The sequence below is a fragment of the Notolepis coatsorum genome, assembly GCF_963971535.1.
Source record: "Notolepis coatsorum genome assembly, chromosome: 1".
NCBI classification, from domain to species: Eukaryota; Metazoa; Chordata; class Actinopteri; order Aulopiformes; family Paralepididae; genus Notolepis; species Notolepis coatsorum.
The window spans coordinates 143,105,747-143,123,656 of NC_140165.1; the positions used below are offsets into that span (position 1 = coordinate 143,105,747).

At 41.8% G+C, this 17,910-nt stretch overlaps 1 protein-coding gene across 2 annotated transcripts in view; it reads right to left on the reverse strand.

Moving 5' to 3' along the window:
* The window catches only part of LOC311240881 (phosphatidylinositol 3-kinase regulatory subunit alpha-like), a 68,239-nt gene that overhangs the window by 10,353 nt on the left and 39,976 nt on the right, over positions 1–17,910 (reverse strand). For both annotated transcript variants that reach the window (XM_084329483.1, XM_084329484.1), the window contains 5 exons: positions 8,354–8,456; positions 6,815–6,913; positions 4,502–4,682; positions 3,003–3,128; positions 2,522–2,664 (listed from right to left, as the gene is read on the reverse strand). In XM_084329483.1, the coding sequence (XP_084185609.1) occupies positions 2,522–2,664; positions 3,003–3,128; positions 4,502–4,682; positions 6,815–6,913; positions 8,354–8,456 (652 nt within the window). The remainder of the gene's footprint in view (positions 1–2,521; positions 2,665–3,002; positions 3,129–4,501; positions 4,683–6,814; positions 6,914–8,353; positions 8,457–17,910) is intronic.

The window sequence follows — 17,910 nt, forward strand, 5'->3', positions numbered from 1 at the left end:
ACACACACCTGACTCTTTTAGTTTTTTGCACCATGAACTAAAAGGCTTGTTATCATACCCAATTTCGTAGAGCCAAGCCCATCTCCATTTATTTCTCACGCATTTATCTACCTCCGACACATCGGAGCCTTTTTTAGTATGCACGCATCCATGCTTATAGCATTACTAGCTAAACGGAAATCAAGTTTCCACGCTCATATGGGCTCCGATGAGTATCAGAGGTAGATCAACGAGTGAGAAATAAGTTTTGTTTGGGTTTTGTCCGCTAAAGTAGGCCTAATGCAGGATTTGTGCACATGTGTTTTCTGACATAGCCTAATGATGTGAATGCGTTTCTTCTACTGGATCTACTTGCCTGTTCATTGTCTATGTATGCTGACGGTCGATCAGACCAAGTTTAAAAGAATAAAAGTGATTAAATATATTACTTTTGTCCTGTAACATGTATATGTTTAAAGAGAATGTAGCGTATATCAGCCTATGATTTATGGTAAAGTCAATCCCGCGGGGGTGCGTCACATAAAAAACATCTCCTGACTGAACAGTCAAAGTTATATTCTTATTTTAACCTCCACTGTATATTTTTATTTAATAGCGTTAGCTAAAAGGAAAAGACAACCCGTATCAGGGTCTGACAGCACTACAATTACATTTTCATATAACAGACTGACGGACTCACCGGTAGAGTCGTCGCGCCGTCGCTAACCCTTCAATAAGCTTTGTGGTCCGGGCATAAATGTGTCCATAAATCCATTTAGTTAGATCCAACACTGTCTGAATGTATCTTGCGATTATTATACATTTCCGATGACGAACTATTAGCGCAATCCTGTCTCTCGAGTCCTGCCATTATTGCTCGCCAATGACTCAGCTTGGCGCGGCAACGGTAGAAAGAAAATGCCCTTTTTCATCATGACGCCTGGGATTGGCTCAATTTAGTTTCAATCTGTATGCATCTACAAATCATATTATACCAGGTAGCCAATTGACGGAAAATCCGTCACGACTCCGAATCAAATTGACAAAAATCCGTCTCAAGACGGAGCGCTTTAATGCCTGTATATTACATGTTTCATATTTTAAAGAACAATTCCTGTTTTTAATGTGAGAAATGTTGTCATTTCTTCCTTTTTATTCCTATTTCCATGGCAACTACCCTGCTCACAAAGCAAGGTCAATGCTCAAAATCAGCAGTTCTCGAACTATTTTTTTTATTCAATATATATATATATATATATATATATATATATATATATATATATAGTATTTTTTTTTTATGTTCTGGCAACATATTTTGGCTAAATATGCCTCTTTTTATAAATGTGTATTGATAACATAGTGCAATAACATTTTCTAATAAATATGCATGATCAAGTTCAACAACATGCTTTTATTTTTATATTCCTTAATTCCACATTGAAATTACGAAATTGGTGTTGGCTCGGCGCGTGCACGACGCTCGACTGCCATGTGAGTGAGATGTTCCAGGACACGACCCGGGACGCTCGCTGACACATCGCAGATGTCCAGACAGATATCAAGGTAAATGTCTGGAACTGCCGGGGACAGAGAGACCATTCCGATGTGGTTACATTGACTTGGAACTAGAGAGGGACAGCAAACAGGATGAAGAAACTCTGTCTTGAAAAGCCATCTTCTCTGAATAAAATGATTAAACTGTTCAGCCTATTGCAATGTTCGATGATCCCGTCCTGTCTCTATTAGTTGTCATTCATTCATGATTTTAGGGACATTTTTAAAAGGGGATGGGCGAAGATCTGGGAAATAGCCTACTATACAGCCCATTACCAGAGTGCGCTTGACTTTGAAGTTGGCTTTGTTCTCCGCTAGCTTGCTATTACGATTGTAATGATTTTTACAAACTTCAACACTCTATTTATCACCTGAATTTGACGATACGAGGTTCATATTCCGAATATGCACAATGGAAATATGAAGGACAATAATAAGTGGAGAGAGAGAGAATGATATCTGACACAGAGACCAGGCAGTGGGTATGGCAGGGGAAAAGAGAGACCCGGACAAGGAAGCAACAACAGCTCATTCTCTCAGAGAAAAAGAGAAACCGCTAGAACCTTGCCTTGTGCTTTCCCCAGTGTATTCCTCTCTGACCAAAACAAATACCTCCATGACCAAAACTTCTCGAGTGTGTTTTCATGACAAAACATAGTGTGAAGACCAGACAGAGTCGTCAGGGATTCCTCCTGGTGAAAGAACTGGTAACTGATCCTGCTGGTCATGTAGTCTGAAACCAACTTCAAGATCCCCCTCTATTACAAGACAGAAGGTTGTGTAATAGCTGCCTTTATGTCATCTTCTACAAATGACCAAAGGCGTTTCAAAATAACTGGACGCTCCCTCCTCCCTCTCAACACGAGCTGAAACTACTGTTTGGGCTTGGGGGGAGGGAAATTGAAACTTTATTAATCGACCAGCCCAAGTGTGTAGGCACCATTACAGTGATACTTGTCATCGGGTGATCCCTGCGTCGCCCGCTCACCTCTGGATCTCCTTGTCGTTGCCCTCCCGGCGGAACTTCTCGATGTACTCCTTACTGAAGCGCTCCTGGGTCTGACACTGCTCCTCAAAGATCTTTATGGTCTCGTTAAACGCCTCGATGGCAGTCCGCTTCATCTGGATCTCCTGAGAGATGGAGAGATAAAGAGAGAGTTAGGTTACATGTCCACCAGAGACATTACTTTGAAGTGTAGGCTTCTGGTTCTCATTGTATTTCACGTGAGGACGTGCTCTTGACAGCAACAAGCAACAGCAGGCACAGAGATTGGTTACATGTACAAAAGAAAGTACCTTTAATACTACTAGACAATGCACCAGGGTGACACCCGGACTGAAAACAGATATTGATAATAACCCGTCCATTGTTGAAATTATCAAACACTGCAACAGGGATATCAACTGTAGTCTTGGTAGTTTCCTAGCAACACATCACACATTCGACCGAAAGCGCATGTAAAGTTTACCTGTGATGTCCGGGTGTATTCCTCATACAGTCTGTCATACTCTCGGTTCTTCTCCTGGTACTGGAGATGGTACTCATGGAGCTTCTTCCCCACTGCCTCAATACTGTCCTCCTTCACAACCTGGTCCTGAATGAGAGAATAACAATAATAATAGCATTAGAACTACCATGAACCAGACAATAACAACAACAACAACAACACTTCACACCATTTACATTTACATTTAGTCATTTAGCTGACGCTTTTATCCAAAGCGACTTACAAGTTCTGTACGACAAGCCATCAGGAAGGGCACAACTCTATCAGCTGAGCAACAATGTTCATCAAAGTGTTGAGTGCTACAGTGTAGGTTAGTTTATTAGGACAAGTGCATGACAGTACGGTTAGTTAGGGTTAGATTTTTTTTTTTTTTTTTTTTTTTTTTTTTTCAGATAATGGCACCACTACTGTCAATTAAACTATTCCTATGGTTTAAGACAGTCCAAAAATATTAGTGAACACAAGCAACTCCAAAAACTACAATGCTAAAACTCAAACATGTGATGTCATCAGCTATAAACTCTGAAGCTGCTCCACAATGAATTGAGAAAGAAGGTAAAGATGACACAAGAGCACCAAGGGGAATGTTGAGTATATGGGCTCTCCCATTCATTGTCTGCGGGAGATGAGTGAGAGATGAGTTTCTTTTTCAAATGTAGCCAAGAGTAAAGACCCTAAGCCTATCAAAACAGCATTCAACGTGTATATTTTCAGCACTATGTTTGTTTACCAATGATTTTAAGTGTTATTAGCTAAATATGAGCTTATAAAAAATCTCTGCGCATTGTATCTGAAAATGTTTGATTTAGACGTGAGAAGAAGAAGCACTCATGGAATCGTTGTAGTCCTAAGAAAGAGGAAACCCAGGGCTTTCGATGGACGTCTACATTTCATAAAACTACACTACCCAGCTCACATCAGCCGCCGACAAAGGAAGGAACACCCTTTTATTCTTACAAGCATTGACTTGAATATCGCGTTTATATCTCACGGGTCGAACAAACCTCAACGTTATTCCCATAAAATACAACCTACGGTATATGGTTTCTTTACCTTTCTGTGAACGTCTAGGAGAAAACCATGTCTCAATCCAGTAAAAATGGTGGAGCTAACCGGAAGTAACTGTACTTACAGTAGATTTCATTCAGTCTTTGCTGCCCTCGCCTGGTGGTACTAAATCCAGATTTAACTCTGCATTGGAAAAAGGAGTTCCATAGATGTATGGCAAATGGACCTTGCAGAAGTGGAGCAATCTTCCATTTACTTTTATGCGGATTTTCTGAAAATATGGCTAGGGCTTAACAGGTTAAGTAAGCAACTAACTAACTAATGAACTAACTAATTAACTAACTAACTAACCAACCACTGACATGTTGGTGGTTGTATAAGAAGAGTAGCCTAGTTTACAATAAAACCTATGGTAAAAATAGACTATCCAACTAGCCAACAACCCAACCCACCTGTTGATGTTTAGACACAGGGTAGAGGAGTCTGACATCCAGCTTGGGGTTGTACTGGGCCAGGGACTCATGGCGGTAGTGGTTGATGAGCTCCACCACAGAGCTGAAGGTGAGCGGGTCTGAGAAACCGTACTTCCCCTCCCGATGGAAGATCTTTATCAGCTTGTTGTTGCCTCCTTTCCTGTGGGGGGGGGGGGGATGGGTGAACCTGCTTTGGTACAACATTCATACACTGAGGTCCATTAACACATTGAATGCCCATCACGAGATTTCTCGGGTTATCAGCCCGCGGGTTGAATGCCCATCACGAGAATTCTCGGATTTTTTTTAATTTATTAGCGATCTGAATTCTTATTTCATCAACCGAGTCTACCGTTGGTAATCCTGCCCCGCCAGGCGCTCAGATGTGAAAAAAGCGCCCCCTATCGTCTCCCAGATGGTAATGAACCATTTTGGATTGGACTCGATGAAAATGGATGAGAAAAAAAAACTCCGGAATCCACATTTTACTTCTCACGCATGTAACCGGAGCCGATCAGCTTCATTCTGGACCCTCAGCACAGCGTGTAATATGTGTTTTACAGTATACGCGTGGGTTCAATAAAAGGATAGATTTTTGGAATGGCGATCAGGAATTGGAATAATCCATTTGGATACCATCTGATCTCAGGTAAGGAATCTATTTTACCAGTCTTAGGATAATCAGACACGTTTTCACGGAGATATAAGCTTTTCCCCTATAATGTGATATGGCTGTTTGACTAAGATCGATCAGGAACTGAGAGAATCGATTTTCAGCGCGCGGCACCAGCGTGCACACGTACACATATACTATCGATAATCTAGCGTTTATTAGAAAACTATTCATAAATAGGCCCAAAAATGACAACGTTCTAGGATATTACAGTGCAGGGCGATTATCATGGAATCTTTTATTTTTCCGTGAAAACGAGGGCTTTTCAAAATGCTATAAAACGGAAATGAACCGATAAAAAAAACAATCTGCTTCGACAATGTTGACTGGAAATGAGTCATTGATAATGCGACGGGCAGATTAGACACATAATTAGCCATAATTTAAAACATAGATTAGGCGATATTAATGCTAACATTGCAGTGGATGGTGGGCATTCAAGCACTAAATGTGCGCCCCCTGCTGGGCACTGAAAGTGTTAAGGACAGTGACGCATGGTTTTTAAACCTGCAATTTGTAGCTTTCACAAAATGGCGACCCCCTGTGGCCATGAGAGATAACGGCTCAGAGTTTCACACAGACAAACAGAGGATAAGAGAAACCAAGGCGGGACAACAAGACAACAACAACACTTCACACCACTACTGTCAATTAAACTATTCCTATGGTTTAAGACAGTCCAAAAATATTAGTGAACACAAGCAACTCCAAAAACTACAGTGCTAAAACTCAAACGTGTGATGTCATCAGCTATAAACTCTGAAGCTGCTCCACAATGAATTGAGAAAGAAGGTAAAGATGACAGAGCACCAAGGGGAATGTTGAGTACCGTAATTCCTCTAATAGTAACCCCGGCTTGTATTTGTTTCAACTGTAGCGGGTACCAGGCTTGTATTAGGAGGAGGCCTGTATAAGAGGGAGGCCTATATTTCAAATTTTCAAACGGATCATAATGAATAAATCAACATTTTGTGTCAGTTTGAACCCAGTAAAATGTACTGGGTTCATTTATTGAAACCAAGTACTGTATGAAATAGTAAACAGTGCAATTACAGGTGGTCACTGGTCATTTCAACATTTTCAAAGTGAAATCAAGTAACTAGCTCAGTATGCAGCTCAGTATATTAGTAACCCGGCTTGTATTAGGAGGCCGGCTTATAATTGCTTAGCTCAAGAGCGCACCCGGCCATTAATAGAGACCCGGCTTGTATTTGAGACCCGGTTACTATTAGAGGAATTACGGTATATAGGCAAATTTTTTCTTCGAAAATTTTAAACACTACTATAGAATAAAATTAAATAAAATCACAAGCCATTTCTTCAAGCGAGATCCTTTTGCTCACAGATAAAGATAACAGAGAGATGGGGCTAGTAGGGCACATTCTCATCCTCTGCTTATAGATGCCCATCATCAACAGATACACTGTAATAGGACAAAGGAGTGTGTCCAGCAAGATCAGCTGAACTGTGTGTTATCTAGAAAACAGGAATCCCAGATCAGCTGTACCATGTGTTATCTATAAAACAGGAATCCCAGATCAGCTGTACCGTGTGTTATCTATAAAACAGGAATCCCAGATCAGCTGTACCATGTGTTATCTATAAAACAGGAAGCCTACCTCAAAGTGAGTGTGTAGTCTCCGTGCATCTTGGTGGAGGCATCTCGGACCAGAAACGTACCATCAGCTGTGTCCCTCAGCTTCTCATTCACCTCCTCCCTACAAAACAGAGTTTGGTTTGGAGTTTGGTTGTTTAAATGTAACTATGAATGTGTTCATGAGACTGTTGATGTTTGTGTTGTATCTACATAAAGTATAAGTCGCTGCTGTCGGGACAAAACCTCATAACTCCAAAAACCCAACTTTTCAGCAGATGAAAAAAACTAACACAGATTTGAGGGTGAATAGAGTTAGGAGGTTTAGACAGATGATCGGTTTAATGCTTTCCCATTGTTTAAACTTTGTAAAACCCACACACACATATGGAGGATGATCTACAGAGTTGATTTATATAATAAAAAAAAATTCAAAAAATGGAGTTATGAGGTTTTGTCCCGACAGCAGCGATGTATGTATGTATGTATGTATGTATGTATGTATGTATGTATGTAAGCATAGTACTACGACTATGCTTGCCTTGCACCTCATGGTACCAAAGCACCTCAAAGGCGCTAAAAACAAAATTACAAACATCTCAAAACAAACTGGTCAGACTACTGCTTGACCTTACTCCTAGAACCCACCTCACCCCTGCCCACTTTGACAACCTAGGATGGCTTAGAGTAGACGACAGAGTACAGCAACTTGCAATGGGCCTGGTCTACAAGATACACTACACGACCAAGGTACCCATGTACATGTCAAAATACTTCCCAAAGGTCAGTGAATACCACGATCACAACACCAGAGGGAGCGCCACAAATCATGTTAAACCCAGATTCGGCTCAAATAAGGGACTAAACACGTTTCGCAATTATGCCACATCAATGTGGAACGCCCTACCCAAAGCTGTAAAGGAATGTGGATCACTACCCACTTTCAAAACCACTCTCAAGGGACACCTACGGGAGACTGCAATTCAAAACTGGCCCCTGTAAATGTCCTAACCCAACCCCCTCCAATGTACAGTCATTTACCTAGTATGGTTTTGTCAATAGTCCAATGTACAATTTTGCTTGTTTGTACAGTGTCTCCCCCCCCCCCCTCAATGTACAGTTTTGCTTGTTTATACAGTGTTTCTCCCCCCCCCCCCCCCCCAACCACCTCCAATGTAAATTACCCAGTATGGTTGACAATATCCCAATGTACCCAACCCCCCCCACACAACCTCACCCAACCTCCTCCAATGTACAGTTTCTACGTCAAATGTATATACTCCCTTTTCTTGACTCCTTCTGTATCACAAACAGTACTGTATTTGCAAATCTGGTATGTCATAAATGTATAGATGTAGCAGTACTGACTATCTGTATGTCATGTATGTCATATATGTCCTGATGAATTGAAAATGGGGGACCCTGATGTAAACAAGACAAAAGTCTTTCTCTGGTCTGCATCCCCTTAACAATTGTGTGTATTGAGCTGTACTGTATTGTACCCATTCTGCAATCTGTTAATAAAGTTTTCAATCAATCAATCAATCAATCATGTATCTCATACCTAGATATGTCCCCCCAGTACCATTCGGAGTCCTGCAGGGCCATGCTGTTGTTGAAGCTGCTGGGGACTGGAGTGGGTGGCTTGGCTGGTTTAGGAGGAAGAGCTGAGGTAGAAAGAGAGAGAGAGGAGAGTTACGTTTAGGGCGGATTTAAAGATTATCACCACCAACAACAACAACAACAACAACAGACTCGGATTATTTTGTGACCCCCCCCTCTGATTCTGGGCCCAATCTTTGTATTTGTTTACATAATATGAAAGTACAGGTTCATACCTGATTGGAGACAAAATAAGTGATGAGATAGTCAAACAGGTGAAACAAGCTAAATTCTTTTCCATCATAATAGACTTAGAAACACTTCCGGTTTGACCGCGGAAGAACATGGCAGCCTAACTCACAAGCTCCCCGACAGCAAAATTATATAGCCCCGGAAAACAATAATTGACAACACCAGGGTATATATTTAATAGGGATGAAAGAAGGGGCTATCACAAGACGTAGGGCGAACACGATTACAACTGAAAAAGACGACGGAATGGCAGAGAATGGCATTACAACGGGAGAAAAAGATGGCGATGATGACTCTGAGCGAGAGGCCATGCTGATGAACATCTACAAAGAGCTCAAAGAGTTCAGAAGAGACAATGAGCGTCAATTTCGGGAAATAAAAAATTAGATGAACAAAATGAACAACAGACTCGGTGAAGTGGAGGGGAGAATCGGAGAAAATGAAAATGTGCTTGATGCGGCAACGGTTTTAATCAAGAAGCTAATGCAGAGGCAGGCTGACGTGGAGGCTAAACTGCTCGACCAGGAGGGCAGAACGAGGAGGGAGAACCTACGGGTCTACGGTATCCCAGAGGAGAAAGAGGGAAAAGACATGCACGGATTTCTAGACAGCCTGTTTAAGGACGCACTTGGCCTGCCTCATGACATGGACCTTCGTATCGAATGAGCACACCGGACATTATCCCCAAGGCCTAACAACCCGCAGCTGAAGCCAGGGTCAATCGTGGTTAAGTTTGGGAGCTACAAAATGAAGGAAGAGATAATACGCCGGACGTGGCAGAAGAAAAACATCTCATGTGACAATGAACGCTTCTATGTCGACCATGATTTCCCCACTGAAATACTGAAGAAGCGAGGAGAATATGCCGAAGCCAAGAGAATAATGAAGGAGAAGAATCTCAAGTTCCAGACACCATATCCTGCGAAAATGAGGGTATTTTACGAAGATGGCACCCGCCTATACCAGAACGCAGCGGAGGCGACGGCGGATATGGCAAGACGTGGATACCAGATCACCGCGGTGAACCCTCCTGCCGACCCAGATCGAGAGGAGATACTGCGGCAGACAGTGGGAAGACAACGGGGACCGGGAGGCAACATACAGGCGACGGAGAATGGAGGTCCCGCACAGCAGGGCAATGAGCATCACGGGTACCAGGAGAAACTCCAGGGATTCAGACGGGGACAGTCGGAGGCGGACAATTAAGATAACGGTCAAGAAACACGTGGATACAGATAAGTCTCAGGGGCATCGTCGTAGAGTAACGAACATAGCAAAGTGCCAATATATAAAAAAAAAGATAAAAAAATAGAGTGCACTAAATAGAAAAATATGCTATAAGCGTGGGATGGGAAATATCCTGGATAGATAAAAAAGGGATGGCGAAATGAACCACAGTCCAATATGGCTATGACATAGAAATTGCAATGTACCAATATATATCTAGGGGATATACAAATGTTAATTGTTGGAAAAGAAAAAACGTCACCATCTTGATAAGTTCAGTTGAGTTGATCACACTGTATATAGACTACAGTGTGAGCCATACGTTACATTAGGGTATACAAAATAGTAGGGGCACAGTTTTGGGCAACCTGCCTTGTGCCAAATGCACTCCTCTGGTAGACGAGGGGGACCAAAGTGCACAGGTGAGTATCGATCTCACCCTTGGTACAATTGTTCTATCTGGGGTCCTATCGAACGTAGCTTGGGTAAATGTGGGGGCGGGAAATGTATTTATGTTTTTATATGTTCCTTTTTATTTCATCATATACTATGTTGTTGTATATATATCATCACAGTCTCAGGTCCTAGATATGGAAATATGGGATATAGCGCCCCAGACATAGAAGCATTACATGCTGGATTGCACAGGGGAAATACATTACAAGGGATATGGGGCTGATTAAAATAGTATCGTGGAATATAGACGGATGTCATCATCCCATTAAGAGGAAAAAAAAGTACTGACGTTCTTGAAACAAAAAAAGACGGATATTGCACTAATTCAAGAATCACACCTGAATGAGGAAGAGTCGGCCAAGCTTAAGAGGGACTGGGTGGGACAAATATTCTATAGTACGTTCTCTTCTAGGAAGAGGGGGGTGGCAATATTAGTGAGAAAAAACATAGACGTTAAGGTGCACAACAGTTTCTCGCATGATGAGGGGAGATGGGTTATATTGGATGCAGATTTGGAGGGACAGAGAACTACATTAGCTAATATATATGCACCCAACGTGTCGTCCTCAGACTTTTTTCATGAAGTGATTAGGAAGATAGGGAATAGCAACGTAATCATAGGGGGGGACTTCAACCTGGTTGGAGACACCTTGCTGGACAAATCATCTCAACCCAGGACCGCTGACAACGCAGGGAGACTGGCGGTCGGTGTACTGATAGATGAATTGGGCCTAGTGGATATCTGGAGGGTTCTGAACCCACAGGAAAGAGACTACACGTTTGACTCTCACCCACATGCCTCATACTCTAGAATAGACTATTTCCTGATCTCTAGCACGCTGGTAGAACAAATAGCAGATAGTAGGATAGGGAACATTGTAATATCTGATCATGCTCCAGTTGAGTTGGTGATCACATCCATAGAGGAGGGGCAGCGGTCCCCGAGATGGCGATTCAATAACCTAATGTTGAATGACGAAGTGTCATGTGCATACATTAGAACTATATTTAAGGAATTCTGGGAACTTAATGAAGGGTCAATAGATGATAGTGGCATAATGTGGGACACATGCAAAGCATACATGAGGACGACTCATACAATACAGTGCAATACTAAAAAGGGCAGAGAAACAGAAAATGACAGCATTGGACAAAGAAATGAAAGCACTCTCGAAACAGCACAGCCAGAGACCAGACACAGAAACGTGGAGAAATCTGAACAAATCCAAATATGAATTGAACAACATATACCAAAAAAGGTTGAATATGCTTTATTTAGGATCAACCAAAGATATTATGAACAAGGGGAGAGAGCGGGTAAAATACTAGCGAATCGGGTTAAACAAATGCAAAATCAAAATATTATATCCTCAATTTATAATAAGGATGACGAAATTATTACAGACAAAAAGGAAATTAACAATGTTTTCAGGTGCTTTTACCAGGATTTATATACCCCACAGGCGGCGGTGGATCAGGTAAAAATAGACGCGTTCTTCAACAAGATTGAATTACCATCGTTATCGAAACAACAAATGAAGTCAATGAAGGGGGAGGTCTCGATAGAGGAAATACACGCGGCAATCAATAGCCTTAAATTAGGTAAAGCACCAGGAGACGATGGGTTTACTCCCGATTTCTACAAACAATTCAGTGATATAATTTCTCCAAGACTATTGAAAGTATATCAAGATTCACTGTTAAAAGGGAGCTTGCCCACTAGCTTGAGATCGGCCACTATTACGTTACTACAGAAAAAGGGCAAAGACCCTCAATGCTGTGGAAGCTATAGGCCTATATCCGAGCAATTTGGAAGAAAAAGTATTAGCAAAAATACTAGCAAATAGAATAGAAGATGTACTACCAAGTTTGGTACACTCAGACCAAGTGGGTTTCGTGAAGGGGAGAAACTCAGCTGATAATATTCGCAGACTCCTACACATAATGTGGAAGGTTAGGAATGATGTAGAGCCTACAGTGGCCTTCTCATTGGACGCCGAAAAGGCCTTTGATAAGGTGGAGTTTGCATTTTAGTTTCACACGCTAGAGCGCTTCGGATTCGGACCATCGTTTACTGGGTGGGTAAAGCTGTTGTACACAAATCCGATGGCCTCTGTCTTGACTAACGGGATCGTATCCTTGCCCTTTAACCTAGGACGGGGGACGAGGCAAGGTTCTCCGCTTTCTCCCCAAATGTTCGCGCTTTTCCTCGAACCACTTGCTATCGCTCTAAGGACTAATCAAGACATCAAAGGGGTAATAGCGGGACAGGTGGAACATAAACTATTTTTATATGCGGATGATATCTTATTGGTATCCAGCAATCCCCAAACAGCAGCTGGGGTCATTGGAACTGTTATCGAGTCCTTCTCAGAAATATCTGGATACACAATCAACTGGAGCAAGTCAGAAGCAATGCCTCTCTCTAGGTGCTGTCCCTCTGCTATTAGGAGGGGATGGCAGTTCAGGTGGATGCCGTCAGGGTTGATATATCTAGGAATAAAGCTGATCGAAGGTCTGAAAGAGATAGTACAAGCCAATATTGCCCCTATAATCGAACACGTTAGTGCTCTGACCCAGAATTGGGCCAAGATGAATATGTCCCTCCTTGGGAAGGTAAACTTAGTAAAAATGATATTGGCTCCCAAATTTAATTATATCCTATATGCTGCCGCTGACCCTCCCGACTCAGTTAATCAAACAGTATGACAAGATAATTAATGTATATTTGTGGGGGGGGCAAAAGGCCGCTATTTGGTCGGGCCAAAATGTATGCAGCAAAGGAAGATGGCGGCTTATCCCTGCCTAAGCTAGACTGGTATCACTACGCGTTCTCACTCTCCCAGCTCTCCAAATTGAATCACTCGACTGAGGAGGCACCTGCTTGGGTCAAGATGGAGGAGGAAATGGTATATCCCTCATCTCTGGAATCCTTCCTGACACAATCAGACAGACCTATACCTTTTAAGAACCCTCTAATGGCGTTTGCCAGGGAAACTTGGAATCAGTCGCACAGGCTGACTAGTGATAGCCCATATCTAACTACAAGAGCCTCTATATGGTATAATAAAAAACTAAAGATTGGTAAGAAATCAGTCATATGGGAGGACTGGATTAAAAGGGGGATACATGTACTAGGTGATATAGCCGGGGAAGATGGGGTATTACCTTTTGAGGATATTAGAAAGGACTTTGGTATAGATAATAAAAACTTCTATAGATTCCTGCAGATTAGACATTGTATATCATCATCAATGGGAGGGCCAAAATGTGGCCCGATTACTGCAATTCAAGAAATATTTTATAAAGGATGACGTAGGAAAGGCGGTGCGTCAAGATTCTATGATGTTATAAGGGAACACAATGCACCCAAGTTGGCAAGTCTGAGGTTGAGCTGGGAGAACAATGTACGTGAGGATATTACTGAGGAAATATGGGAGAAGCTGGTGTCCAAATGGGGTAAATTCTCGCCGGAGGCACAATCACAACTCATCTTTTACAAAGTTTTAAACAGAAGCTATTGGACGCCTAGTAAACAGGCCAGACTAAAGTTAAGGGACAGTGACATCTGCTGGAGATGTGAGAAGGAGACTTTACTACATATGTTATACGAATGTGAGAAAGTCCGGGATCAAATTGTGATATTCCTAAGTAAAGTTTTGAATGTAAAGGTGAATAACTCCCCAATGGCATGTGTTTTGGGTATAGTACCGAAAGAGATAAATACCTAAATACCAGGGAATGTGGTATAGAATGGCCATGATATCAGGGTGTAGAATTGCCTTACGACATTGGAAATCACCCATTGATATTACTTTTAAAGAATGGATGGAACTAATGTTCCGGACAGCATCATATGAAAGGGTAACATATAGAGTCGCAGGGAGAGAGGATATCTTTGCTGAGGTATGAGACAGTTTTCTACACCTAACTGAACGGTCTGGGGACGAATGATTAAGGTGGGGTTTCAGTATTATTAATGATGAGAAGGTGAAAAATGGGATCTGACCTGATGGTACCTATACTTTATATTGTATTATGTATGTATATGCATAGATTGTATGTCCAGATGGTGTATCTATGGAATGGCCACTTTCTCTATCACACTCTCACATGCGCATATCTAGCCGCATACGCATGTCTAGGACACACATACTGGTATGTGTACATAACTGAATTACACACACTTATATGCACATGGCTGGGATATACATGCCAGAGGCACACATACACGCATATACTCACATGTAGGAAGCAGGCATACACACACGTACTTATACACATATCTGAAGCATAAGCTCTCACTTACACATATAGGGGAAATACACATACATATGGGACACACACACACATACATAGCTGAGATGCACATACATATACACACCTGAGATATACACTCACACATGTGGCAGAGACGTACATGGATACGAGACACACACAAAAGGTAGGATCACAGTCACGTACCTGAGAGATGCACACACACACACACACGTATGAGCCATACACACATACTTACGTGAGACACGTACCCACATACACATATCTGAGACACACATTCATACATGTTCTCACGCACACCTACATATATCTGAGACACATCCTCTCACATGCACTATTGAGAAAGATGGCATCCCGATAGAAGATGCAGCACATACCTGCTCGCAGGTCGATCGGTCTACATGTAACGTATGTGCATCAGGGGTATATATGCACAATGTATAGTAACGTTGGTTTTTTTTGTAAGTGCTTTTTTAATTTCCATGTCAGTTTTTAATATGTTTGTATGAGTCTTTTGTATGTTTTGTATGTTATTACAAAAAAGAAAAAGACAAATCTTGGATGTTGCATATTATGCTGTGGAAAGATGTCTTGTGAATATTTGGAAGATTTGTGCAAAAATATCAATAAAAAAATATATATATAATAATAATAATAATAATAATAATAGACTTAGAAAGTTGCACATTTGTAATTAAAAAAAAGTTTATTTAGTATATTTGTATTCGTGTCAGATTATTTGTCACATAATGGAGATGAACACTGGTTGGGGGCCCCTCCTAAGAATTACTGCCTAGGACACCAATAGACCCTAGCAGCGCCACTGCACACACACACACAGAAAGGCAGAATGGCAAGGCTTTGCGTAATTGACCTATCTCAAACCCTGCCCTCTTTTCTTGATCCTCCAATCACAACTGTCGCTTACCTCGGACAAACCAAGTTTGTCCGAGGTAAGCGACAGTTGTGATTGGAGGATCAAGAAAAGAGGGCAGGGTTTGAGACAGGTCCATTCACTCACAGCTCGGGCTGTTGTTGTTTTAGAGACATGATCAATAATGAACAATTTAAAACCAAGCACTAGTCGATCAGAGCTTCCTACGCTGAGATATGGTCACTTTTCCGCACCTATACCCTTACCGGTAAATGCGCGAACTGCATTGTACCCATTCTGCAATCTGTTAATAAAGTTTTCAATCAATCAATCACACACACACACACACACACAGAAAGGGGGAATGGCAATTTACAAGGCTTTGCTCTACTTTGCATAATTCACATGAGTCTCCCGAACAATTTAAAACCAAGCGGAGGTATGGTCACCTTTCCGCCTGATGCGCACTGTCTTGATGCTACGGAGATATAAACGTTTCTAAAGATATTAAGCTTTCTCTTCATATTTCACATTGCCAACAAAGTAGCCAACTGGATCCATTGTCTCGAAATGGATTTGGTAGCCGTTATGTCTGCACGTCTGTCCCCGACACCCGACAGTGAAAGTACTCAGCCCCTCCCTTACGACTCAACTGTAGTTCTTTAAACAGCAAGTTCAATTATACAGCTGGAGAAGTTAACAATAATTAACACATTTACAAGTCGCAACATTTTCGACATTTATGAAAATTCCCCTCAGCCGAGATGAGGCAGTTTTGACACCTTTTCGTCAAAGGTGTCCTCCCGCTCACAGGAGCTCCGACCTCGAGGGCCAAAATTCCAATATGGCGGACATGGGGGCCCAAGAGGTACAGTACATTCTCTCTTCCACATGAAAACGGTTTTAGGTCATGCAATCAGGTCATTCCATGAGTGTTTTTACATTGTTGTGAGGATGGAGAGATTTCCCGAAACATGCTATGTTTGAATATCTGTGTACGTGTGGACTAGGCCTTAGTCTCCTTCAGACACTGCTAGGAGAGCAGAAGATTAAAATAAAGTATTGATTTGAGGAGAATGTGAGAGGGAATGGGAACATGTTGTTGCATGTGTTCTGTATTACGTTACATACATTACCAACATTTTAAGGGAAATTAGTAGAAACAACTATTTACTTGCTCACGTCCCCCTTGTCATTGTGCATTGATTAATTCATAGGAAATGTGACAATATTTCACTGTCACTAAAGGCGATGATACCCTGCCAACCTTTGTGGCAACAGCAGGGATCATACACTGATCAAAGTCTATTCCATGTCTCTTCCACGTGACTTTTCCGTGACCAATAGCATCATTTCCATCACCAATATTTGTCAGCATCTAGGGTCAAATAATAAATTCCAGTGGATTTGAATGTCCCAGCTACTGGGGTACGTCATCAGGAATAAACACTCTTCATATTCATATTTTCCACCAAAAGGTAAGTAGATCTACCAGCAGCCAGGCTTGTCATCAAACACTTGGACTGTTGAGGTGAATGGGATCAAACCGGTGGCGATACCAGTGTAAGCCACAAAATCATAACGAATCAAATGTTGATCATAGTTTGTCAAAATGGACCTCTGTGTATTATTGCCTTGGCCAACATTCTGCTCCTACTGTTGCTGCAGAGTTCGCTTGATTTGTACTCTCTGCATGCTTTATATTGCTGTAGTCACATGCATGGAAATTAATATTATTTTCTTTACAGTGTGACTATCTGTGTAAAACATGTATAGCTGCCCAGCCCTCCCTGCAACCACTAAACATGGTGTATTTTCTGTCCTCTGGCAGAGGGACCAACACAGTGTTACAGAAAATGTCACCTATGTTGTATGATGGCCGCCCCTAGTCTGCAGATACCCAGAATGTCTATATGCACAGATAGGAACACGCCAACATTTTGGGAAATTAGCTTATAGTCTTCTCCAGAAAGAGACAAGAAGATAGATATCAGTTTCCTCTGTGCGTTCAGGAGAAAGCCATCTGGCTGCGTGTTAGCCTAGCTTAGCACCATGAATGGAAGCATGGCTGGTTAGCCTTCGGGAGAGGTGTTAGTTGGACAATGCCTAGGCTAACCGGCCATGTCCACTTCCATTCATTGCCCTAAGCTAGGCTAACGTGCAGCCAGATAGCTTTCTAATGAACGCACAGAGAGAAAACTGGTATCTATCTTCTTGTCTCTCTCTGGAGAAGACGATAAGCTAATTTCCCAAAATGTTGGCGTGTTCTTTTAAATGCAAAGCAGTCTCTACGCTATTCATTCAACATTGGCTGCAACAGCAAGAAAATTGCATCTACTGCTTGTTTTCTGTTTGTTTTCTAATTCAGCCTATTTAGTCCCCAAAACCCAAATAGAAAATGTGACAATGTGTCGACTAAACAACAGACTTTC